Source organism: Phyllostomus hastatus, unplaced genomic scaffold (genome assembly GCF_019186645.2).
Source record: "Phyllostomus hastatus isolate PE091 unplaced genomic scaffold, TTU_PhHast_1.1 phas_contig_195, whole genome shotgun sequence".
Taxonomy (NCBI): domain Eukaryota; kingdom Metazoa; phylum Chordata; class Mammalia; order Chiroptera; family Phyllostomidae; genus Phyllostomus; species Phyllostomus hastatus.
Genome location: NW_025333706.1, coordinates 271617 through 297082, shown reverse-complemented (window position 1 = coordinate 297082; position 25466 = coordinate 271617). Strand labels below are relative to the sequence as shown.

The following is a 25466-nucleotide window of genomic DNA, read 5'->3' as shown; positions in this document are numbered from 1 at the left end:
CAAAAGGTTGGATATCCCAGATATAAAACTTAACCTGGAGCTTTAAAACAAAGGAAGATTCAGGTCAAAGTTATTAGAAAAAAGCATGTCCCCATCATCCCTGAGATACAGCTTTGCAAATATTAAAAATTCCACGAATTTTACCTACCGCTAAGATCCAAGACAGGAAGTCTCAAACTTAAGTGTACATAAAATTACTTATGGATTGGAGAGAAATGCTCCTCAGACTGCAGTTTCCTGGGTCCCTATTTCTGTCTGTGAAGGCCAGGAATCTGCATTTTAATAACCCTCACCTAGTTATGCAGCTGATTCTCACCCTGCAATGAGACACTAACCTAAGAATTTTTCATTTTTACAGATCATTCTTAAAGACCATCCGTTTTTAATGATTAATAAAACCAGTGTGTAGTAAGTTCCTATTTCTTGGTTCTGTAACCCCTTTCTGCCCCAGTGGAGTAAAAACTTGAAAGTAAGTTGTAAGCACAATGTCAGACACAGAAAAAGCTCACAAAAAGACACTTTAAGGTATAAGGTAGCAAGTATTTTCTGGAAGGGCTTGTCTGGGCTCATGATAGACAATTAAAAGCATGTGAACTATTGACAGGACAAGGGAAATAAAGGTATGAGAAGACAGGGGCTAATTTGTGTAAAAGGAAATTCTCACATCAGCCAACAGGCCACCGGGAATGCTTGGCTGCTCTTTTCTCTGAAATCCCAAGTCACCAATATGTGGTGAAAGGTGGAAGGGGGTGGTCAGACCCTCACCAGCCTACGCAGGCACCAGAGAAAGAAATCCCCATGCTGAACTAGGAGAGTGCTCCTAACTGCCATGGCAAACCTTGCCAGCAAACACCCGCTCTTCACAGCCAATCACGCAAGACTGAACTCCTCTTGTGCAGTCACTGGGATTTGGGTATGGCTCTTCTGTTTTATGAAGCCCTTTCTTTGTGGGCTGCTTGATAATCCATGACAGGAATATAACTGAGATAGTAGTCATGTGATAGACCTCAGTATGAAGAAAGCAGTTCTCTCACTTCTCCTTCCAGGCAGTAGCCTGAGGGGAGGCTGGGCAGCAGCATCCTTAGGTGCCTTTGGAAATCCTGACTTTTGAGGTGTGCTTGTCCTCTCAGTGTCCAGCTGACAGGATACATCGCCTGAAACTATACTCTCACTTCTCCTTTCAGGAAGTAGCCTGAGGGGGGCGCTAGGCGGCAGCATCCTTAGGTGCTTTTGGACATCCTGACTTCTGAGGTATGCTCGTCCTCTCTGTGTCCAGCTGACAGGATACATCACCAGAAACTATACTTGCAACTGGCCATCAGGGCTGGGATGCTCCCTGGACTTTACAGGTAACACCAATCATGACCTTTTGGAAAGGATGTCCTGGTGGAGGATAGGACAGCTGAAGTTCGTCCTGATTCCAACTGGTATCTGCTCAAGTGCTCAGCTTCTCATGCTGTAGGCACTCAGAGCTGTTGGCTGCCTTGCATCAGGAGCTAGGTTTAAAAAATGGACTTTTGGGTGAACTGGGGATGAATCTGCCAGGGCAAGCCTTCTAATACTTAGTCACCCTAGGCACTGTATAAACTGACACTCCTTTCTCCAATGGTGTACTCATGTATTTCCCTTTGAGGGGATTGTTTTCTCAAAGTCACCCAAATCCAGGACTTTTTTGAAAGGGTACTTGAAATAGTACTTCCCAGTGAACAAGGACTTAACCATCTAAAACAATTCATGACACATGATTCTTAAAATCTTCCATTTAAAGATCAAAAAAGAAAATTAAGTACAGAATTATATTACCATGGTCCTTAAAAGGGATTCTTAATAAAGGTATGACAATTTTACCCTACAAACTTTATGGTTTCACAAAGTGCAAAGAAATATTGGTAACAGTTAGTTTAAAAGAGACGTCACTTTTTTTCCTCCAAAATTAACAATCAGCCTCAGAATAAATCAATTGATTATAAAGGCCTCTCTACTTTGAAAAATTTCTAGTTTACCTCCAGTTCAGTGTTTAATCAGCATATAAACTATTAAGTCAAAACTAGGATTCTTTCCACAATATAAGGAAAACATTAAAATACCTTGGTTTATATGAGATGTAAAGCTGGTCTTTTCCCAGCTGGGAAATAAGGTGGTACAAATACAGGTGGTAGAAATAAGAATACAGAGCCCTTGTTTAACTGGTTAATTCATCCAATTAAAGTTAAATTGGTTGTCTATCCAAAACCACACCTCATTTGACACTATAACTAGAATTGGTTTTAAACAGCAAAATGTGACAATTTTAGGATACTTTAAATTATCAAGACATAGAAACTAGGAAGAAAGTTTGGATAGCAATGGGAAACAACTTGAAACTTCACCTTACACTCCATGATAAACTACAGGACAGTGAGTGCATAAAGCCTGAGAAGCAGCATATACAATGTTAGGTCAGCAAGGCCTCAACTACTGCTCTAGTCAGATGCATGAGTGCTGCGGCCTCACTGGACAAGGCTGGGCAGAAACAGCCCTAGGGGATTCTAAAGAACCAACATTCTATAGACTAATGATCAGCTAAGAGAATTAGCACTATAAACTTGAGAATATGATACAAATTCTATTTCACTTTCTGTGTTTTCTAAAAGCCAGACCACACCACTCTGATTTCAGAGAATTAAAATATCCAAGAGGCAGCTGTGGGGTATGAGCCCTCCATGGAGCTTCACAAAGCTAGAACCCTGATTAGTCACAAATGCCCTCATCAGTTCCTTATCCTTGCTTTCTTAGGACAAAAACATGCTCTGGATACCCAAACCCTCCAAATTTCCCAGTTGCCTGTGGGGAAACACAGGCAGCATTCCTGTTAAGCTTCCAGTCACCATTCTCTGGCAATCTTGATGGTTATTTCTTTTGAACACACATTTAATAGAAAGATATTCAGTTGTAATTTGAATAAAGCAGCTGGGTTAACTTAGAAAGAGCGTGGGGACCAATGTTAACTTCTTTCCACACCAGAATTTAATGATGAGATGTCCAACAACTAAGGTAAATTTTAACACCTGTAAACTGTTACACCTAGAAAATAATCAACTTTTGAAACTTCTCCAAAAAGGGACTGATTTCAGATTGTAATAGAAGACAAGACAGTGATTAAATACAGAACACCAAGGCCTAACCAGAATGTGGACAGTGATCACTCCCCTCCCACTGCACACACAGCTACATTTCACTGGGCATAACTGTCCTTTTTTAAAGACAGCTTCCCACTTTGGCAGTGATACATTTTGAAAGTGGACCTGCTACTTAAATTACTACCAATCAGGCCATTGCCTGACACCACAAAGTCTAGCAACACATTTCACAAAAGCAGGTTAATGCTTATGACTGCTGTGGCGTGCAAACCTTAACAAAACACAGGTGTGTACCTTTATTTAAAAAGGTTGGATTTACAGTCTAGCACTCAGTTACAATAAAATACAAAATGTGGATGGAATATTCCAGTAAGATTTCAACAGTGCTTATTATGCAGGAGTTGTTAGTTTTCTGAAAACAAAAAAAACAAACAAAAATGAACATCTTCCTAATATTATATAATAAATGAAATTATGTGGAACTAAAAGTGTAATTTCAAAGGTCAAAAAAATCAAAGCAAAACATGGCAAGGTCTTAAATAAACCTGCCATCTGTATGTACAAGGCACTGCCTCCTGATAGATGCCAGCGTAAAGGTGACATGTCCCCTCTGCATCAGGGTCAGGTTTCATCACACCCCTGTCCACCATCTCACTAGAAATTCATAGGGCAGAATGCTCCCCATTTACAAAGAAAACAGTCAGAAGGGCTAAATAATTTGCCTAAGATCACACCAGTAAGAAGTGGGCAGGGAACCAGATTGGGAACTCAGTGATTTGGCTCTTCTTAATGTTCTTTTTAGTATATTATATTTCTCTTTCATATCAAGATAGGGAATTAGTATTATTTTAAAAATAACTAGCATGCCAATAAGATTTCTTTTCCATTTTAGGATTAACAGTAACAAAGCACGACTAAATTTTAATACGATACTAAGGGCTGAATTGTAACTCCCCAAAATCCGTGTGTCAGGAGTCCTAACCCTGGTACCTCCGAGTGGGACTATATTTGGAGTCAGGGCCTTCAAGGAGGTGACTAAGTTAAGATGAAGTCATAAGTGTGGGTTCTGGTCCAATATGGCTGGGTCCTTGTAAGAAAGGGAGACTAGGACAGAGATGTACACAGAGGTAAGGACATGTCAGGGGACAGGAAGAAGATCTTCAAGCCCAGGAGCGAGTCCTAAGGAGAAACCAACTCTGCTGACACCTTGACCCTGGATTTTCAGCATCCAGAACTGCAAGACTAAATAAATGTCTGTTGTATAAGCCATGCTGTCAGTGGTGTTTGTTACAGCAGCCTAAGCCGGTTATAGAATTTTATCACAAAGTACTCCTTCAGTGGTCTACCCATTGTTTAATAAATCAGAGAATGACCCTTGTAAAAATAAAAATACCAAACAAAAAAGGGCCAGATGACAATGGCTGAGACATTTCTGTATTTTTATGAACATGTATAAATTAACCAAATGAACAGCATGGCTTCCTGTGTCCTTCTAACCGATCAGAGGCACTTACGGCAGTTATGGAATGATGCAGAGTGTGGACTCCATCCACTCAGATATGTTTTTCAGTCTTTAATATACTGCTTCCCTCTGCAAAACTGCTTTGAAAAAGACCAGTCTTGTCCCTCCTAGTGTGACAAACCAGATTAAGGGTAAATTAAGATATAAACCCAGTGGTTTGAACTACTTGACCACACTATTACAGAACAACCCAAAGCAACATTATGGTAAAAATGTCCCTAGTAAATAATAAACCACAGACAGCAAATACAGTCCACAATAAAGAATGACTTTCAGGAAAAAAGCCTCAGTCACCAGGGGTCACTCTTGTTTTTCTAGTGGGAATGCCCACAGCCTATAACACATATATGTACACAGAGCATGGGTAGTAACTACCAAATTTCTCAAATACTTTAGGAGACAAATTCAAGGCAAAAACTTTAAAGCTATTTTTGCAGTCTCTATGTGAAGACCATTCAAAATGCTGAATTTCAACTCATCATGTTAAACATCATGGTTTTCGAAGGCTTTCCTTCTGTCCTTTCCACATCATGGTTTCAATGTTAGGACACAGAACTTTAGTTACATGTAATTGTGCCAATCCTATAAAAGATTTTAGGTAGTTTATGTGTTACTTCAAGTTCTTACGTTCCCCAGAGCATGGATTTTCAAGCATAAAGTAATGTAAGAGGATGAAGATAAAAGTGGAGGCAAGAACATGTCTCCAATACAGTTGGCAACTTATTCAACTACTGTTAATGGTCACGGTAAAAAAGAAATGCACAGAAAGGGCCCAACCATACTTCAGTTTTAAAACTGCCACCTGGTCCACTGCCCTCTCATAAAATTATACAGAAAGATCGTAATGTCATATTTATGCAAAATGATGTGCCAAGGCAATGCCCCCAAATCATCTGCCATTAAGTTACCAAAACTAAAAAAGTTTTAAGGCCAATATAAGGGCAAACAGAGACTATCTAAGAATGTCTAGAGAAACAATTGAAAGACTCACTGAGTTCCCTAAAACACAGCAGCCTAAAAAAAAAACTTACAAATACATGACATAAACTAATTATTATAAAAATTCTGTATAAGATTTTGTGCTACAGTCATGAGAACTCCAGGTTTTATTAAAAATATTAATTTAATGACATTTAAGTATCTTTGAATTTAAAAATACTATCTACATTCTTGTAATGGAAATTACTTAAATTTCTTCACCATACTTCTCTGCAAAATATTTATTTTTGCAGGAAAGATCTAACTTGGGGTTCTAATTCTTATCATAAAGACAGGTTCCTACATTCTGGTCACTAATGTAAACTTTTTATTAGGCAATTTGCTATCAACTTAGGACAATTAAGGTTATAGTAAAATATCCACAGATATTAGAATATAGGTTACTCAAATCATCCCACTGAGGTAATTTAATTCTGAGGCATTAACACAGCAGCATTGAGGGTCCGAGTCCTGATGACCTCTGTAATCCTGGACAACATACTAAACCCCTACCCCTTTCCTCACCCGTACAACACAGAGAAAAGTGAGCCTTCTACATGAACTAAGAATTAAATGTAATAATGGATGGAAAGCACTTGGGAAGGTACTTATGAAGAATGTGCTTTTTTAATACAGAGCTGTGACTGTACTGAGAAGAAACAAAGAGAAGACAGTCCCATCCCTGCAGTTCTCTGAGAATGATGACTGTTTTCAACAGACCCAGCTCATCAGTTTACAAACAGCAGTCAGCAACCACCAACATTCAGATTAAACCTGCTTTGTTATTTTGGGGAGAAAATATTTCCTGAGCTGTACCTTTGATGCCGCAAGATGATTACTAAGACATGGCCCAGGGTGAGCACCTGTCCTTCCTGGTTCATCTTCTTCCCATACCTGTCTGCAGCTCCTCCTCCAAGAGCCTGAGAGGCAACCATGCCTCCTCTCGGCTATTCAGCTGCTGTGTGACAAGCCTCGCTCAGCCACTCTGGAAAGAGGGGAAGGCAGCCTGGCCTGGCCTTAACCACAGAGTCCTTGAGCCAAACTCAATAAGGAGACATAAAAAAACAATCTAATAAAGGCACATCATAAACTCTACTTTTTACCTCACCGTTTAAAATTACCCATCAGATAAAAAGCATACATATAGGTCACACAAGTACCTAATATGATTTTTTTACTACAGAATCTCATGGATTGGTATTTAAATATTAATGAAGCACTACAGGCAGCATACAAAGCAAGAATAGATGTGAAAGTATAAAACACACATTTAATTCTATTTAAAACAAGTTAAAATTTTCACGATAAAACTTCTCATTAATTGTAAATCACAAACTTTAATATTTGGAACTATATAATATACTTGGGATATTGATTAATGCCCCCTCTCCTTTCAGATATTAAATATTATTATTCAAATGAAAATTCTATTTCTGTTTCTATGTATATCTGACATTTACATGTGGTGAAAAGGGGTAAATAAAGTTACTTAAAGTCTTAAAGTAAATCTTTAAAAACTTTTTTCAGAAGGTTTAAGACATCACATTTTTCTCATGAGCACAAAATTTACAGTCAAAAGTTGCACATAAAGGGTTTATTTTAAATGTTTTAAGGATAAGATAGAGTTACATCATAATTATAAAAATTACTTACAGAATTAACAGATTTATATTGTTTATACTTCTAAATGCAGAGAACAGGGAACTGTCTACACATTGTATAAAATAAAAATAAAATTAAAAATGAATTCAAGCTTGAAAGATGAGGTCATTACCTAATTTTAAGATGCGAACACGAAGACCTCTGAACTATACACATTCGTTCAAACTGCACTACAATGATGGAAAATACAAAAAGCGCAGCATTTCCAAGGAACCACAGACATTTTGACCATAATTATTTGTTCCTGTTTTGTCTTTGGAAAAGTTTCATTTTTTTTTTAAGACAATCAGCTTAAGAATGTTTTCAGGCACTACAATTTGTAACAATCGGAATAGTTTTCTAATGGGTCCACAACGTTCAGAGATTCAAGCCCAATGCACTTCGGGGTTTGGCACATAAAACAATAATAGAAATGAAATCTGGTCTACCGATAACTGTGATTGTTTTAAGATGCACAGTCCCTTCAAATGCTGCATGACACATACAAGTGGAAAGTCACCTTCTGTTGGCACTACGTTTGCTTCACCAGTGCATTTTATCCTACAACCACTAAGACAGCACAGTAAGCAAATATACAGAAAACTGAAAACAAGTAAAAACAAGGATAGAAAACAAAAAAACCTAAATATCTTCAACATGCATTTTTCGTTAGTTACATTGAACATTCTACTTAGAATAGAGCATGCAAAAAAGGATGGTCTGCTTTTAAAGTTTTCCTTTGAAGCTTTCCGTGGCAGCCAGACATCACACACACGCACACAGGACACAGTAATACTATAGCAGGTCAATGAGGAAGGCCAATACATTTTATACAGAGATTCATGTCTCGTATTGTCACAAGTCCCATGATGATTTTGGAAATTAATGTTGGATTCCTAGGAAAAGGAACCAACATCCAGATACCAGGAAAATGCAAGCAATGCATGCAGATCTGAAACATGAGCCTAAAATGAAGCCTGAAATACTCGGCTAGGGAGATTAGTCACAGCATCACTAAGTGTGGTTTAAGCCACCAAAAAAGAAAAAAAGAAAAAAATGGAAAAACAAACAAAAACCCCTTTCCCCTCCTTCAGCCCTAAAGGCAAAAACAAACAATCAAACAAACAAAATCCCCCAGAAACAATAATTAAAATAATAACAATAATCACTTGTCACATTCATCTAGAGAGTGGCAGATCATGTGGTACTGAAGTTGCTAAAGGTACTTGCAGAAAAACCACAATACAAGCCATTAAGTAATGCTAGAAATGTTTCAACTGACCCAACCTGCAGGATACTTCCAAAGAACTTTGCTTTCCAGCCCAAAGTCACTGTGCTATGTTTGTGTAGTGCACGTGCTGGACACACTGGGCCACACATGTTCACTTGGGCTTGGGGGATTGGGCTTAGCCTTGAGATTCAAATGCAGGCACTCCTACAAGAACCATCAGGAAAACAGCTGACATATATGCAGCATGACACTGGTTCAAACAAGGGAGGGGCGTCTAAGACCTGGGTACTCACTGCAAGGAGAAGCTTGCCCCTGGCTGCTGAGGCACTGGACATGCTGCAGAAAATGCGGGGTGTGTACATGGTGCGTGAGGTGACCATCCAACAGAACTAGATACATCATTCCTGAAGATGAAGTGGGCATCATGTGAACCACACATTAGACCTTGGAACTACAAAATCCCTAACATCAAGGACGGCCATAAAGGAGGCTGCATAGACCTCTAATGTTTGACTGATAGCGTGATCGGTTAGTCTTCTGCCCAAATCTCAGTTAAGATTTCCAACCTCCCCAATAGACTGGTGTCACATAAGGCCTCTTAGCTTTCAAACCATGAGGGCTTATCTAAAACAAAGTGACAGGTGGGTGTCTTGCTGTTAAACCAACTACTTTTTTGGTTAAAACAACCTTGAAGGAATAAGCCATGGAAAGAGTCTGTGGCTAATAAAGGCTGCTATCAGTCACACCTACAAATGAGTATGGCCAACTGACCCTGGTATGAGAGAGTCCCCAGCAGCAGCACACAGTGAGCAAGGACATATAGTGTCAGGGGATTTTAGCTAGTATTTGCTAGATATTCTTTGTGGGGAAAGCCAGTGGAAAAAAGCCTTTGGACCATAATCATATATTAGTAATAACAGTAATTAAAACACAAGTTTCCTAGAGAACTTGTTAAAGGGCAATGCTGTCATTTTCCAACTTACATTAATAAAAAGTACTATGTTCTTCCAGGAACTTACCACATACACACAAATGACTGATGTGCTGTTGGTTTTAAATCTGTGTACCAAAATCCAGATTACTGATTTGTACAAATAATGGACCCAATGTGCGCCCAAAATACACTGGCATTACACTGTGTGGACCAAGCACCTGGGCTTTGCTTAAAAAAAAAAAAAAGTATTTGATTAAAAATGTAAACAAAAAAAAAAACATTTACAAAGCTCAGACTTAATGGCAGGCTTTCATCCAGATTTCTGTTTTATCAAATTCTAATGTGGGTCATTAACTGTCAAGAAGGAATTCATATTTGGGACCTATGGTTTAAAACCTCCAAATTTAGAAGGTGCTCTGAACTTCTGATTTTCAAACAAGCTGAACATCCCTACATGTTTCTTGTGCCCAGATTTAATTTTCAGTAAAAGGCAGTAATTTATTAAATATGAATGACTTGGGTCAAGCACTACTGTTAAATTAGAGAAAATTATTTAACCCACAACCCAATCCACAAAGAAAGGACTGCCAATAAAGTGTGTGTGCACATGTGCACACATGTGCGCAGAGATCTGTGTGTATATTATACATGTATACACACAGAGATAGATAGGTAGATACAGATACATATATATCTCAAAAAAGGCAGTAACAAAAATACCAAACTATGCTTGCATTGTGGCAGCAGAATAGGATAAGAAAATATTAAGAGTGAAGGGGAAAATGAACAAGATCTATTACAGTTTTAATTGACTATGATACTAGCTTAACTTTTACCAAACTTGCCTGTAACTCCCCTCCAAACAGGCAGACTTCTTTTTTAAGAGGAAGGAGTTCCTTACACAAAATGCTTTGTGTTCACATAAATCTGTAATATTCATAACAAAACCAGTTCTGCTGGCAGAGATTGTGGGTTCGCAGGACATTTAAGCTTTCATTAAACTGGAAAGCAATCAAGTCTTTATGTCTACAAATTATACATTTAATAGTTCCATAAATTTGGCAAAGTTCGTGATGACATCTAGGATGTTTTCACCAAATCGTAGACATAAATGTGGAAATCATCATCAAACTTGATGAAATAGACAGATGGTTTGGCTTCTACTTGGTGAATGACCATGCCAGTCCTTTTAGAGCCATCTTCTTTGGCATATTCCACTTGTTTGCCTACCAGGCTGTCCACAACTTCTCCTGGTTCCCTTTCTGCTGGAGGTGAATCATCTATATGTAAAGAAGGGGGAAAAAGAATTTAAAGTCAATTTTTAGATACTTGCCAACTCACATGTCTATTTTAATAATTACAATTTTTAAAATTTCCCAAGTTTATCTTATCTAGACCAAAGTCAGCAAACTTCTTCTTCAAGGACCAGACAATAAATACATTGGGCTTGAGACGACATGGTCTCTGTATGAACTACTCAGCTCTGCCTTTGTGGTATGAGAGCAGCCATAGATGATACATAAGTGAATGGTGTAGCTGTGTGCCACTAAAATTTCATTTATAAAAACAGTATGCTGGCCCCTGCTGAGATGCAGACATGTAAACAAGTTTAAAAGTCATAACCAGAAATTCCTTTGGCTCATGTTTAATTATGGCTATAATTACCTGAGGAGGTAAGGACTAAATGAAGAAAAGGTGCAAAGAAAAAAATCTAAACAACTATATATCTTCTTAAAAATGTTTGAGTTACTCTGCAATATTACTGAGAATGTGCTACACACAAAATTCCTAAGTAATCCTGTTCTTAAAGCTTCCTTCTCTTCAACTTCATTGCATTACACATTGTCTTCCTAACCCCATTTCAAAACAAAAGAGATTTCCTTTGCTTTAAAAATAAATGATAAGTGAACTCCATGCCCAGACCAATTACAACTGAATCTCCAAGGATGCACCTTGGACTTTTGAAGCACCTGTACTTTTTAAAAGGTCCGCAAGAAAACCCAAGTGGTGGAAAACACAACCCTATGACCTAGCAGGAACTCTGTTCTAGTAATACACATGAAATGAGAGCAAATCATAAGCAGCAACAACAAAGAAACAAAGTAAGAGAGAAAAAAGGGGAATGGAGGCAGACAGTTAACGATTCTATTTTAAGAAACCCTTGAAGAACTCAAGCTTTTCCCCAGGTACTAAGAGAAGACAGGGCCTTCAGGAGAATATCCAGATACCTGTTTTTCTAGGACAGTTCAGGCTTAGGCCAGTCATTCTGGCAAATACTAAGAAGTGTACCATTTTATTCTCACAGGCATCCTGGGCTGGATCATTATCATATATTTATGTTAATGGTAGTCTGCCTCTCTGATTACAACAAATTCTCTTACTGAATGGCACAATCCAAACTGTTTTCTGTTATCTGGTACTGAGTCACACAAAAAATGCCTAAGCACACATGATGTTTAAACAAGAAAGTGAAGAGGAAACCTAGGCTGAAATATCTTTAAAAATGCTTTTCCCTCAAAAGCATCATCATCATACTGCCATACTTTCATGGCCCTTCATGTTTACAAAGGAATTCCAAAAACATGAACCCCAGACATTTTGCATAAGCAAAGAAGCAAAGGGCTGAAACAGAGGCCACTGCAGAGCCCTTCGATTCAGAGCATCAACAAACCCTGTTTCTAATAGCAAATACGCTTCCATACCACTCAAAAAAACATTTAGCAGTTTGGAGAAAGGAGAGAGGATAAAGATGTGGATGGGAGAAGAGATGGGGAATATGCAAATAACCTCACACTATCATCAAGTCCTTAATACTTACATACTTTAGGTTGATTGGATATATCTCAACATATCCAGGTTGGAAAAATTTAAAAAAGATTTATTTTTAGAGATGGGAAGGTAGGGAGAAAGAAAGGGAGAGAAACATCAATGTGTGAGAGATACATCAATCAGTTGCTTCTCACATGCCCCCAACCGGGAACCCAGCCCGCAACCCAGGCATGTGCCCTGACTGGGAATTGAACTGGTGATCCTTTGGTTTGCAGGCAGGGTCTCAATCCACTGAGCCACATCAGCCAGGGCAGGAGAAATGCTTTTAAGGAATGTTGTCATGAAAATGTTGTCATGTCTATATGTACATACTTTCCATTAAAAATTTATAAGAAATGTATACAAACATGAAAAAACAATCTTATAATATGAAAAGTCAGCCTGACGAACACATGATTAGGTTCATTGACTAGCAGGTTCACTGGAAGAACTAAAAAAAGGGAATAGAGGTGCTGTCACATTACTAATACAGTGAATGTCTGTGTCTGTTCAGGACTGCATATGTTTGAAGAAAGGATATGAGAAAAAATAAAAACAAAACAAACAAACAAACAAAACAGGCTTACCCAGAGTAATTCCATTCACAACAATTAAAAATATTGGAATAAATTTAACAAAAAAGTGCTAAACTTATACTCTGAAAAACTACGAGACACCGTTGATAGAAATTAAAAAAAAAAACTCAATAAATGGAAAAACATCCAATGTTCACAGGTCAGAAGGCTTAGCATTGTTAAGGTGGCAATACTCTCTGAACTGATCTAGAGATTCAACATGATTCCTATCAGAATCCCAGCTGCTTTCTTTGCAAAAACTGACAAGCTGATTCCAAAATTCATATGAAATTGCAAGAGACCCAGAATAGCCAAAACAATTCTGGAGGGGAAAAAGGGCAGAATCACTTTTGGATTTCAAAACTCATTACAAGGCACTGACATAACCTGACATATGGGGAAATGTAATAGAAGTGAAAACTTAAAAATACACCCTCCATCCCTAATGAACTGATTTTCAACAAGGGTGCCAAAGCTATTCAACAGGGAAGGAATCGTTTTTTAAAAAATGGTGCTCAGAGAACTGTGTTGGCACAAATGAGAATAAAGCAGAACCCGTAAGCCACATCATAAACAAAAATTAACTCAAAATGTACCAAGGATCTAAATAGAAGAGATAAAGACCTATATGTAAGAGTTAAAAAAGAACTCTTAACAAAGAAAACATAGAGGTAAATCTTCATAGCCTTGGATTTTGCAAAGGATTACATGATACAATACCAAAAGCACAAACAACAAAGAATAAGTAAAATGGACTTATTTTTTTAGACCATCAAGAGAATGAAGGAGAATCCACAGAATGAATGAGAGAAATCTGTAAATCATATATCTGACAAGTGACTTGTACCTAAGAATACTGACTACTACAATTCACAGACAACCCAGTTCAAAGCAGGACAAAGGACATAGACATCTCTTCAAAGATACACAAACAACAATGAAAAGATACTTGACATCTTCAGCCATCAGGGAAATAAATGCAAACCAAAACTACAATGAGCTATTACTTCAAAACCACTAGAATAAAAAAATCAGATAACTAAGTATTCATAAGGGCGTGAAGAAATCAGAACTTCACACACTACTGATGAGAATAGATTAATAGTACAACTGCTTTAAAAATAAACCTGGCAGTTCCCTAAACAATTCAACATAGAATGATCACTATGATTCATCAATTCCATTCCTAGGTATATACCCAAGAGAACTGAAAACATGCATCCACTCAGAAACTTACACATAAAATGTTTATAGCAGCAGTCTTCTTTAAATAAAATAAGAGGACAATCCTAATGTCAATCAACAGATGAACAAATAAAATACAGTCTATTCATACAAAAAGTACTGGGTTGGCCGAAAAGTTCATTAAATTTTTTTTCCATAAGATGGCTCTAGTTGCACTTAGTTGTCTTTAAGTTCATTGAAACAATTTTGTTAGGTTGTATTGTGACAGCTGACATATCAGTGTTTATTTAAAAAAAAATCAAAATTGGTGCAATTTTTGTGTAGCCATTTTAATATTGAAGATGGAAGAAAATACACAAGATTTTCAGCATATTATGCTTTATTATTTCAAGAAAGGTAAAAATGCAACTGAAATGCAAAAAAAAAGATTTGTGCAGTGTATGGAGAAGGTGCTGTGACTGATCGAACGTGTTAAAAGTGGACTGCAAAGCTTCTTGTTGGAGATTTCTTGCTGGACGATGCTCCACGGTTAGGAGACCAGTTGAAGTTGAGAGAAGTCAAATTGGGATATTAACTGAGAACAATCAGTGTTATATATACCACGCGGGAGATAACCGACATACTCAAAATGCTCAAATCAATAAAGTTATTGGTGAAAATGAAAAATTTGTCTTTTATTTTACAGAAAAAAAACTGTTAAGCATTTTTTGGCCAACCCAATATTTGGCCATTAAAAAAAAAAAAGGTAGTAGTACTGACAAAATCTACAATGTGGATGGGCCTTGAAAAAACTATGCTGAATGAAAGAAGCCAGTCACAAAGGACGCCATGTCATATACTCCATTCACATGAAAGTACAAAGTCCAGAGCAAGGAAATCTACACAGAAGGTAAATTACTCTTGGCAAAGGGATAATTTCACAACCTATGCTTAGTGTGTGACTAAATGAGTCATCATTTATCCCTAATAACTGAAATTTTAAAATGTATCTGCAAAATAATCAAGTACCTTCTCTAAAATTCAAGTTACTTTTAAAACATCAAAAATAAAAGTTATCAATCCATACTTACTAGAATCAGGCATAATACGAAGGTCACCTTCTTTATAATCATCTAAGAGCTGGTACATGTACAAGACGGGGTCCTTCTCATAGGTGATGTAAAACCATGTGTTCATTATAGGGGCTCGTGCTAAGACCATTCCCCTCCATTCATCTTTAGAGCCATCCTCGGTCTCAAACATGTGCTCTACTGCTTTACCAATCATTGTGTCGGCTAGGTGTGCATCACTGATTCGGGATGTTGCTGGGGACAAAAAAAGCAAATAATGGTCCACAAAGGGTTTCAATGAATATGTACTGTGAAAACTAAATTTATTTGAGGAGACTACCTAAAATGTTGTCCACATAACACTAGCCAGTATCAGAGTCACCTTGTGGGTTTTAAGAATACCCACCAAAATTATGTTGCTGGGCCCAGCCCAGATTTGATTCTATAAGAACTATTTTACTGCCCCAGGCCGGTTATTTTGAGAATCTTTTGTTTTCGTTTAATTTTTCTGCACTCATCTGCTCTTTGTACTGTATCTAAACTGGGGCTTTTAACTTTTCATTCAAGGTATAAAGCTTTTTTGTTATCGTTTAAGTTATTTTAAATTTTGAAATGGTAGACTTACAGAAAAGTTGCAAAAATACTAGCATTCCCATGTACCTTTCAACAATTTTCCCTTTATATTATCATCTTACATAAAGAACCCACAGACCACTTATTAAAACTAAAAAATTAATTTATTCAAGGTACAGGTTTTTACTCTTGCTCCTTCAATCTATTTCCACAGCAACCAGAGTGACCTTCATGGCAGTTATATCAGTCATGTGGTTCATTTGCTTAAAATGCACCAGTACTTTTCTTTCATAATTTGAATGACACACTGCTTCTCATAGGCCATCTTTCCATGTTTCCCTGTTGGCCTTCCTCCTGACTGCCTATACCTCAAAAGACCTGAGCACCTTGTTTTTCTTGAGAAACCCTTTGCTTCTCCTCATGCTGGCCATGTGCTGCCCCAAACATTCAGGGGCTGGCTCCTGAGCAGTCTCCTCCCATAGGCTCTCTAGGACCACCCTGATGAAAGTTGCCCCACCAGTCACCTCACCCAGTTTTATTTCTTAATGGTATCTGTGGTTATCTGTTTTATGTGTTTGTTTACTTGCTTTTAGCCTGCATACCATGATGGGAGCAGAGGCCTTTCCCATCCTGTTTTCGGTACCAAGCTCATAGTGATTCAATATTTGTTGTATGAATTATTTCAGATAGCAGGGCTGTTCTACACGACATATGTATGCGGTTAGGAGCACCGTGGCCTCCCCACTGGTATAGCAACAGCCCTCTGCAGTCCAGCTTCACCTTCTTTAAAGAGGTAGGCAAAAATTACAAGTTTTACTTCAATACTGGGAAATTATGGAGATTCTTACTGACTGTAAGATTTCTCCGGTCCTTAAGTTTTAAACAGATGTCTTTAAAATAAATTAGCAATTCTATTTTACTTGTGAGTCCTTTTCTTTCTGTTAAATAAAATTCAAAGAAACAAAGATTAGAATTTCTTGGTAAAGATACCACCAACCAATTTATTAGGACATTCTAAAAACATATGGTGGTGTTCTTGGCTTAATTATGGGATAATTAATAAACAGTACATAGAATTCTTCATTGGGTATATCATGTTAAAATGAAATCCCTCTAGTTTCTTCATATCAGAAGGTCTCAAACTTTATGATCTGAGGACTCCTTTACATTCCTAACACAATTTTTGAGGACCAAAAAGAGCATCTGTTTATATGGATGACAACTATCAATATCAACTATTTTAGAAATTATAAATGACAAACCTAAACATTTTTATTCAAAAAATACCTACATAATTTTTAATGAAAAATAAATGATCTAACAAAAATCTAGTAAAAAGGTGGTATAATTTCACATATTTGCAAATCTCTTAAGTTTAGCTTTAAAAAGGAAAGTTAGTATCTCATATCTACTTTAGCATTCAATATTACATGTTCTTTCAAAAAACAGGCTATTGAAAAAGTAGTATTCTATTAATCTTTTAATTCTATATTCTTTTATCATACTGCTTCAACTCAACACGTGGTAGCTCCTTAAAGGTTAATTACAATGTAGAATCTAAAATCATTATCAATAAACTTGTCACACTGTTAAATTAAAACTCATGTATCTCCAGAATATATATAGGACTCCTACAACTCAACAACAATAAAAAAAATCAAATAACCTCATCAAAATATGGGCAAATGTCTATACATGCAATGCAGTCCTATTCAGCCTTAAAAGGACAGCCTCACACATGCTACAACATAAATGAACCTTGAGGACATTATGCTGACAAAGAATGCCAGTCACAAAGACAAATACTGTATAATTCCATTTTTAAGGCATCTGAAATAATCAAATCTATTGACACAAAAAAATGGAATGGTGGGTGTCAGGGGCTAAGGAGAGGGGGGGAAAAAGGAAGTTGTTTAAGGAGTACAGAATTACAGATTTACATAATGAAAAAGTTCTAAAGATCTGTGTCACAACACTGTGAATATACATAACACCCCTTAACTGTATTATCTTAAAAATGGTTAAAGTAGTAAATTGTGTGTGTTTCTTACCACAGAACAACAAAAGTCTGTCGGTCTTTGGATCTTTTACAAGTACATGATTTGGTAAAAACAAAACAATAACAAATATATGATTTGGTAACACCATGAATTATTTATATAGAAAATACAGGGTGGAGCAAAAGCAGGTTTACAGTTGTTTGGATGGAAAATAAAATAATACCACCACAAGACTAAACTCTGTTTTGCATACTCCCCACTGTAAACCTAACTTTTCTCCCAGCCCATATTGAGATTTTCCAAATAGTGTGAAACTCCAGTGTATAATTATGAAAGAATAAGAGTAAAAGGGCAAGTTCCTCCTTACTATTATGGAAATTAATTTGACTTCACAAACCTCCTGAATGGGCTTCAGGAAACCTGAAGGGTCCCCTGACCATACTTTGGCAAACACTCCTCTGTGCCATCACATGCTTTCAGACTGACATACTTTTTTCTCCACCTTTAGTTTAAGGAAAACAGTATTGTAACTGTAGTGTAATGTACTGCCTGAAACAAATTAGCAGACTTTTTCTACAGGGATAATTTTTCAGAATTAAGTATAGTACAGAATACTATAATTAGCTATTAATTAAATTAGGCACATGATATATTGCTGGTTTTGCATACAGGCCTCTGGATTTCCTGTGTTCAATTACTTTGCTGTTTACAAACATATCCATGTCTATAGTTGGAAACTGAGATGACTCAGAACCAGCAAAATATTAAGTAACCCTTAATCCCATCACTAGAGATAAATATTTGGGGGTATTTTGGTTTTATCTTTTTAAATCTAGACAAAAATACTGTTTTCTCTTCTATGACAAAAGAACTGACTAACACAGGACATGCAGCAAAATGTTGTAAATGTCACATGAGCTAGTTAGTAGTTTTGCCCTAATAAAAGGCACAGAGAATAAAATTTTGGGTAGGAAAGAGAATGCATGATAATTAGTACAAATAACTGATATGAAGGTTTGGATAATATTTTTTAAGCCCCGAAGATTCGAATTGTTGATTAGTTTCTTATGTGGAAATAGAGTGATGTCAAGATCAAAAGGAAATATACTACGTGCCTCATGAAGAAAAATAAGGTGTTTGGTTGCACTTGTAATAGATAAAAATGTTTAAAATGCCAAAGATTTACTATTACACAATTAGTTACCATTATGAATAATTTAAAGAATGAAAACTGAACCATTTTTATACAAAATGAATAAAGACTTAACATTTACTATCTAAAGGGAAATTTAGATAAAATTTCTGCTCAGGCAAAGAATTAACTTGCTGAGGGAAGCAAAAGAGCTAAGAAGACAATGGCAAAAACAAAGACGGCGAGGGGAATAGGTAAACTTCTTCCTTCGACAACGTGATCCTCAAAATTCTAAGCCTTCAAGTCCAGATCTACTGAGGCTATATTAATTAATTGCACAGGCTTTCAAAGATAGTTCCAAAAGCATAAGCAAGCATTCAAGCAATAGCAGCATCACATTATAACAGTAAGAAAACTTTTAAAGTAAATACTCTGAAGAAACTAATATTAACTTGGCTGTAACCTAGTGATCATAAAAATAAAATCAATCATTATTATTTACTGACACCTTATGCCTCAAGGTGTTTAAATTATGCAAAGCAAAACCAGTACTGTATGAATTTTTTTAAAAAAAGATCTACTTATTTCCACAAATGCAATGCCAACAAACTCTAAGAAATGTAAGATAAAGTTTATGTTTTATTTGTTTAAAATTTGGCTGAGAGTAAAATTGTCATATTTGTAATAACATAGAATGAAACATACATTTTACATAGATTCTAAAATGTTTGAGGTTTTTCTTAGCCATTATGATCTGATGAAATAAATACACAGAATATTTGAGCTAGTAAGAAATACTCCTACCCATCAAAGTGAAGATAAACAGTGAACAAAATGTGAGAAATAACCATATTAAAAATTATTAGGTTGTAAACTTCCTGGAGAACAATTTCATACATATTTATATCCCCCACAGTTCCTTGAACTATAGCTTTAGAGCATGCACTGATCAATTTTTGTAGTATTAGGTGACTGACTTAAATACAGAGTGCTTATGCTCTACTAAAAGTGAAAATACCAATAATACAAAAGAATAATTAGAAAACATCTATTTCAGTAATTATTTTTAAAGCATACAAATGCAGAAATAGTAAAAATAACTTACCAACTCTATCAGGGAGGACTTCAAGCGCAGAAACTCTTTCATCTTTATTAAGTTCTAGTCCATAAACACAGTCAAATCCATCGTATTTTATAAGATACAAAGAAGGGTTTACAGGCACCTGGTCCAGAACGGTTCCTTTCCACTGGGTGACAGGGCCACTCCCCTCCTTCCACCCATGCTGAATCCTGCAGCCTACGATGTTCCGCCGAGGCTGGGACACGGGCTTGCTTGGCCCCACACTGCTCCGGTGTTTTCTGTATTCACACATATACACATGTAAGGTTACCAGCTCAAAGGTATCCACTACTAGATTCAACACAACTACCGCTAGCTAGCATGTTTTCTCTACTAGACAACCGTGGCTGTGCTGGCTAATGCTGCCACCCAGGCAGTTCCATAGACATGCAGGTGGGGCCCTTCTCTACCACCCTGTGTGTAGAAGGTGGGTTGCAGTAGGAGTTTCTTGTGCACCCCTGCTGTAGGCAGGCAGAAAAACTCAACTAGTCAGTAGTAACTCAAGCCCTGATATTAAGCATCAGTTTTTCAGCAGTTTCCTAATAGAATCAACTCACAATTATCCCAGTAAATCAAAGAAAGAGACACACATATATAGCTATATAGAATATAAATACATATCTAGTCAAAATGAAATATGTACTCATTCAATTTCATCCATTCTAATGCTCACATAATGTTGTCCCCTCCAGTGACTTAAATAGTAAAAATAAACTAGACATTGGACTTTATTTTTTACACTGGAGTCCAGACTGGCTTACATTCATGCATTATACTATCTGTACTTCTCTGGAAAACATATAATTTTAGACACTTAAATTTATGACAAATACTTAAATATTAAAAAGTATGGACCAACACCAAACTACATTCTTTCTGGATTATTAACAATTGAAAAATCTACATACAATGTTTACAAACAATACACCTGACTCTTGCTATCAGGAAAAAAATCTTTGTATCACCTAGATATCCAAAGACATCCACAGGGGTAAGACTTGTCCTGAATACAAGCTGAAGGCCAGGGACACACTGGCACCTGGATACTGCTCTATGCCAACAAGACAATATAAAGAAAAGAATTCACCTCTCACAATTTTATAGACATAAAGCTCTCATTTGGTATACCATGAATAAAAGTAATGAACAACTGGCATAAAACACAAATAAACTAAAAAAAATTATTATAGGTTATGATATTTAAAACTACTATTGCATATGTAAATAGACCAGCATGGTAAATTTAGTGAGTTTTGTGAAACAGAGAAATACGTTACAGTAAACCATTAGGGCTGCCTTGATGAGGCCTGAAATCTTACCTAAGCAAAATGGGGAATACCATTTGGAAAAACACCCAGAAGGAAAACTCCAGTCAGACTGAAAAAGGTTCACAAGATTCCATGTGGACTGTGAGGAAACCAGGAACTGCTAGGGCTGCACCAATCCTCAAGGCTTGGCGAACACCAAGCAAAACTGCCTTCTAGGAAGGCAGAGCCTGAACTGAGGACACACTGCTGGGGACCACATCCTAAATGAGAAGGATGGGAACACAGGACAAAGGAAAGAGGCAGACCTCAAAAGGGTATGATCAAGACTACTCAGAGGCCCTATTTTTAAGTATGCCACACGAAAACCGCTGAAACCTATGCAGGGAGGACAGCTGACCTAGAATATTCTCACCTTTCTCACGTACAGGAACACAGGAGAGAACCATGGTGGGATCAACACAAGATGATACTGTAATAATGAGAAAGATGAACCAATGGGCAATGGAGGCAAACACACCAGGCAGAGAAAACTATCATCTAACATTAGGCACACAGCAAAGGCCATGAAAGAAGGCCTTACATCAGAAATAAGACTGCTACATAAGACATGAGGAAAATGGGGCATGGATCAGAAAGCAAGCAGCATTTGAAAACTTCAGAAACTGAAGATTCAACTAGAGGAACTATGAGAAGAAATAGATACCATGAGGTACCTAAGGAAAATAGATGATGAAAAGGAGACAGATGGGGCAAAAATATTAAGAATTAAGAAATGGTGACAAATATAATATTTCAACTTCTACATTAATGCAATTACCCCAAACGAAAATAGAAGATATTAAAATAATTCAAGAAAAAAATTCTAAAATAAAAGACATACATGTACAAATGCACCCCTGGGAAAGCAGACTTAGAACTACTAACACTAAGACATTCTAATAAAACAAAGGTACTTTAAAGAAAATAGTATTTCTTGGGCTTCCAAGCAAAAGAACTATTTGGTTAGTGAAAAAGTTCATTTGGTTCCTCCCCATAAGATGGCGCTAGTAGCACTTAGTTATCTGTAACTTCATTTGAAACAATTTTGTTAGGTTGTATTGTGACAGCTGTTATATCAATGTGCACTAAAAAAACATCAAAATTGGTAAATTTTTGTGTGGCCATTTAAATATTGAAGATGGAAGAAAATATGCAACATTTTCAGCATAGTATCCTTCATTATTTCAAGAAAGATAACACAAGTAAAATGCAAAAAAGAGATTTGTGCGGTGTATGGAGAAGTTGCTGTGACTGATCAATTGTGTCAAAAGCAGCTTGAAAAATTTCTTGTTAGAGATTTCTTGCTGGACTATGCTCCACAGTTGGTAGACCAGTTGAAGTTGATAGCGATCAAATCAAGACAATTGAGAATAATCAACGTTATATCACGCAAGAGATACCTGACATACTCAAAAACTATCCTGAAAGTTATTAGTGTAAATAAAAAATGTGCCTTGTATTTTATAGAAAAAAACATACAGACTTTTTGGTCAACCCTACACATTATGTGTAAGGGCAAGAAAATCAGAATGTGACAGCAACACTGTATGCCACAAGCCAATATAATGACAAAGTTAAGGTTCTTAGGAAAGAAAATGTAGATAAAGATTTTACTATCAGCAAAGAATTCTATACTTACCACAAAGTAAAAGGCCATAGACAAAAGCTGTGAACATGTAAGAATTTGAGGAACACTGTTCTCACAGATGCTTCCTGCAGAAGTTTTGGGACAGAGTTTCAGACAATCAAGGAACACTTGGGAAAGATTCAGCATAGAGCCAATAGTAAGCCATGAATATAGCTAAGAGCAGAGTAATCATGGGAACTAGAGAAATAGAATAGTACGTACATACTATCTGCTCTGACAATAGTTAATACTACTCTGAAAAGGGGAGGAAAACACAAAGTAGAAACAGTTCAGTATTACCAGGAACAAACTACCTTACATTTAATGGAGAGAGAAAGGATAGAGCCAAGAGCTAAATTCAATACTGTTCATGGGAAGGAACCAACCTATATTACCAGAAACATAAATAATAGACTCTATAATGTAAACCTCAATAGAGAAAAAAGAAGTTTAATATAGCACTATCAAGTCTTGTAAATACTAGTAATACTTAAACCCCAAAAGAAAGTGAAATTACCCAAGCTAGTATAGCTAGCTCAGTGGATTGAGCACTGGCCTGTGAACCAAAGGGTAGCAGGTTCGATTCCCAGTGCAGGGTACATGCCTGGGTTGCAGGCCAGGTCCCCAGTAGAGGGGGTGTGTGTGATGCAACCACACACTGATGTTTCTCTCTCTCCCTTCCTCCCTCCCTCTCTCTAAAATAAATAAACAAATACAAATTAAAATTAAAAAAGTGAAATTCAAGATCTTTTCATAATCACTGGGAATGTGCCACTACATCCCTCTGTGAAAAATGAATGGTGGCAGAGATTATATTTCCTTTAAAATACAGGAATCTTTAGTTTTATATTTTCATCAGACACAATCAATCACCTATCTTTTGATTTTAGTCAGAAAGTCCTAGTTATTCATGCTGGGTACAGACCAGGCTTTCTTTACAGCAAAGAAAGAAGTTGGTTCCGCAACCTGACTGAGGAAGTAATTCAGTCATATGCACCATTCTATAATTCACTACCAAAATTAGATACAATTACAGCACATTCACTGGTATAATGATTAATTTTGTGTCAACTTGGCTGAGCCACATTACTCAAGTCATTACTCTACCTTTTTTTTCCCCATGAACAGATTTTTTTGTAGAAAAACAACATGTAAGTCAGTTGGGCCATGTCCTATTAGTTGAAGGCTTAAGAAAAGGCATTCTCCCTGAAGGAAGAGATAATTCTGCCTTCAAACTCCAGCTACAACATAAACTCTTCCCTGGGTCTCTAAACACTCCTTATATATATACTCATACACACATCATTGGTTCTGTTGTTCTGGAGAACACTAGCTACAACCAGATAAAGATTCTATCCTAAACTCAGAGACATGAAATTTCTACCACTGTGATTCTAAATAAAACCAATATAAACTTAGCCAAGTGAGAGCAGAAATAGGCAACTGGGAAACTCAGAGGAGTGGTTTTCCAGTTCATTTACTCATCCTTTCTACACTCATTAGTGGCATTCTTCCATTACAAGCAGTTGGTTCTTGAAAAGGGAGATATTTGATGTTTCTTTTAATCACATTTCAGAACAAGATGTTTTCTCCTTGCTCACCTTCAGAGGTGGTCACAAGGCTCTCTCTCTCTACCCTCTTCTGAGGTTTACAAAAGACTCATGTGAATTTTATTTCCTTACTTTCTTTAAGGGAATTTTAATTAACTTTGCTATTAACTTTGCTAATTTTAATTAACTTTGCTAGTATTCTAACACAGTTCATGTTTGAGCATTTTTACTTCCTCAACACTTTCTTCTTTTATTTATCTGTACAGTTAGAATAAATGAGGTTTCTTTAATGATAGCTAGTTCTTAATATCTTACAGCAATCACCTCTACTTTCAAAGCATCAAGTTTAAACTTGTCTTTTTCTAGTAAAATCTACAATTAAATCAGAACTACACTTTCCTGTTCCCAGACCAAGACTAAAACCAAACAAAACATTCTTAGTAAAAAAAGGTGAAATTTTAAAAAACAAACACATTAGCACACAGTAACCTCACCTGCCCACTTTTCCCACATTGCTAAAACTGAGACTTTTGTTTCAAATTGTTATTTTTCATGTTGCTAATATTTTAATTTTTTTTTCTTTATCCTCACCTGAGGACATTTTGTTCCACTGCTGTTAGAAAGAGATGAAGGGAGAGAAACATCAATGCAAGAGAAGCATGAATTGGTTGCCTCCCATACATTCCCAGACTGGGGATTGAAACCCAAACCTAAGGAATCAAACCTGCTACCTTTCAGTTACAGAATTACACTCCAGCCAACTGAGCCACACCAGCCAGGGCAAGAATTTCTTTAAACATTGCCTTATTTAGAAATAAAGAAGGGTTTTTGTTGCTTTTTCTTTAACATTTTTATATTTATTTTCCTCTCATGTCTGTTTTGTCTTTCTAGATGTATCCCTCTGGTGAATCAGATATGGTTCATAAATGCAAACTCTAAATTCCTGCAAGCATCAAAATGTTATTTTGCCCTTGACCCTAAATAACCTAGGTATACAAGTCAAATTTCAAATTCTTTTCCCCTCAGCACTTTTATTGAAAAATTATTTTCATTTTCCCCTATCTCCCAAAGTTACAGACAACAGATGTCAATCTGATCCTTGCTTCTTTGGGAGT

General features: G+C 36.6%; 1 protein-coding gene and 1 long non-coding RNA gene across 5 annotated transcripts in view; one reads left to right on the top strand and one right to left on the bottom strand.

Annotated features, from left to right (window-relative positions):
• Positions 1 to 1199: 1199 nt before the first annotated feature.
• On the top strand, positions 1200 to 9685 carry LOC123815545. The gene is made up of 2 exons (XR_006785136.1): positions 1200 to 1349; positions 6256 to 9685. It is a non-coding gene; the product is annotated as an uncharacterized LOC123815545 (long non-coding RNA).
• SPIN1 (spindlin 1) overlaps positions 7199 to 25466 on the bottom strand; it is a 77909-nt gene continuing 59641 nt past the window's right edge. For all 4 annotated transcript variants that reach the window (XM_045833841.1, XM_045833842.1, XM_045833839.1 and 1 more), the window contains 3 exons: positions 19853 to 20106; positions 15064 to 15297; positions 7199 to 10705 (listed from right to left, as the gene is read on the bottom strand). In XM_045833841.1, the coding sequence (XP_045689797.1) occupies positions 10506 to 10705; positions 15064 to 15297; positions 19853 to 20106 (688 nt within the window). In that variant the 3' untranslated portion in view covers positions 7199 to 10505. The remainder of the gene's footprint in view (positions 10706 to 15063; positions 15298 to 19852; positions 20107 to 25466) is intronic.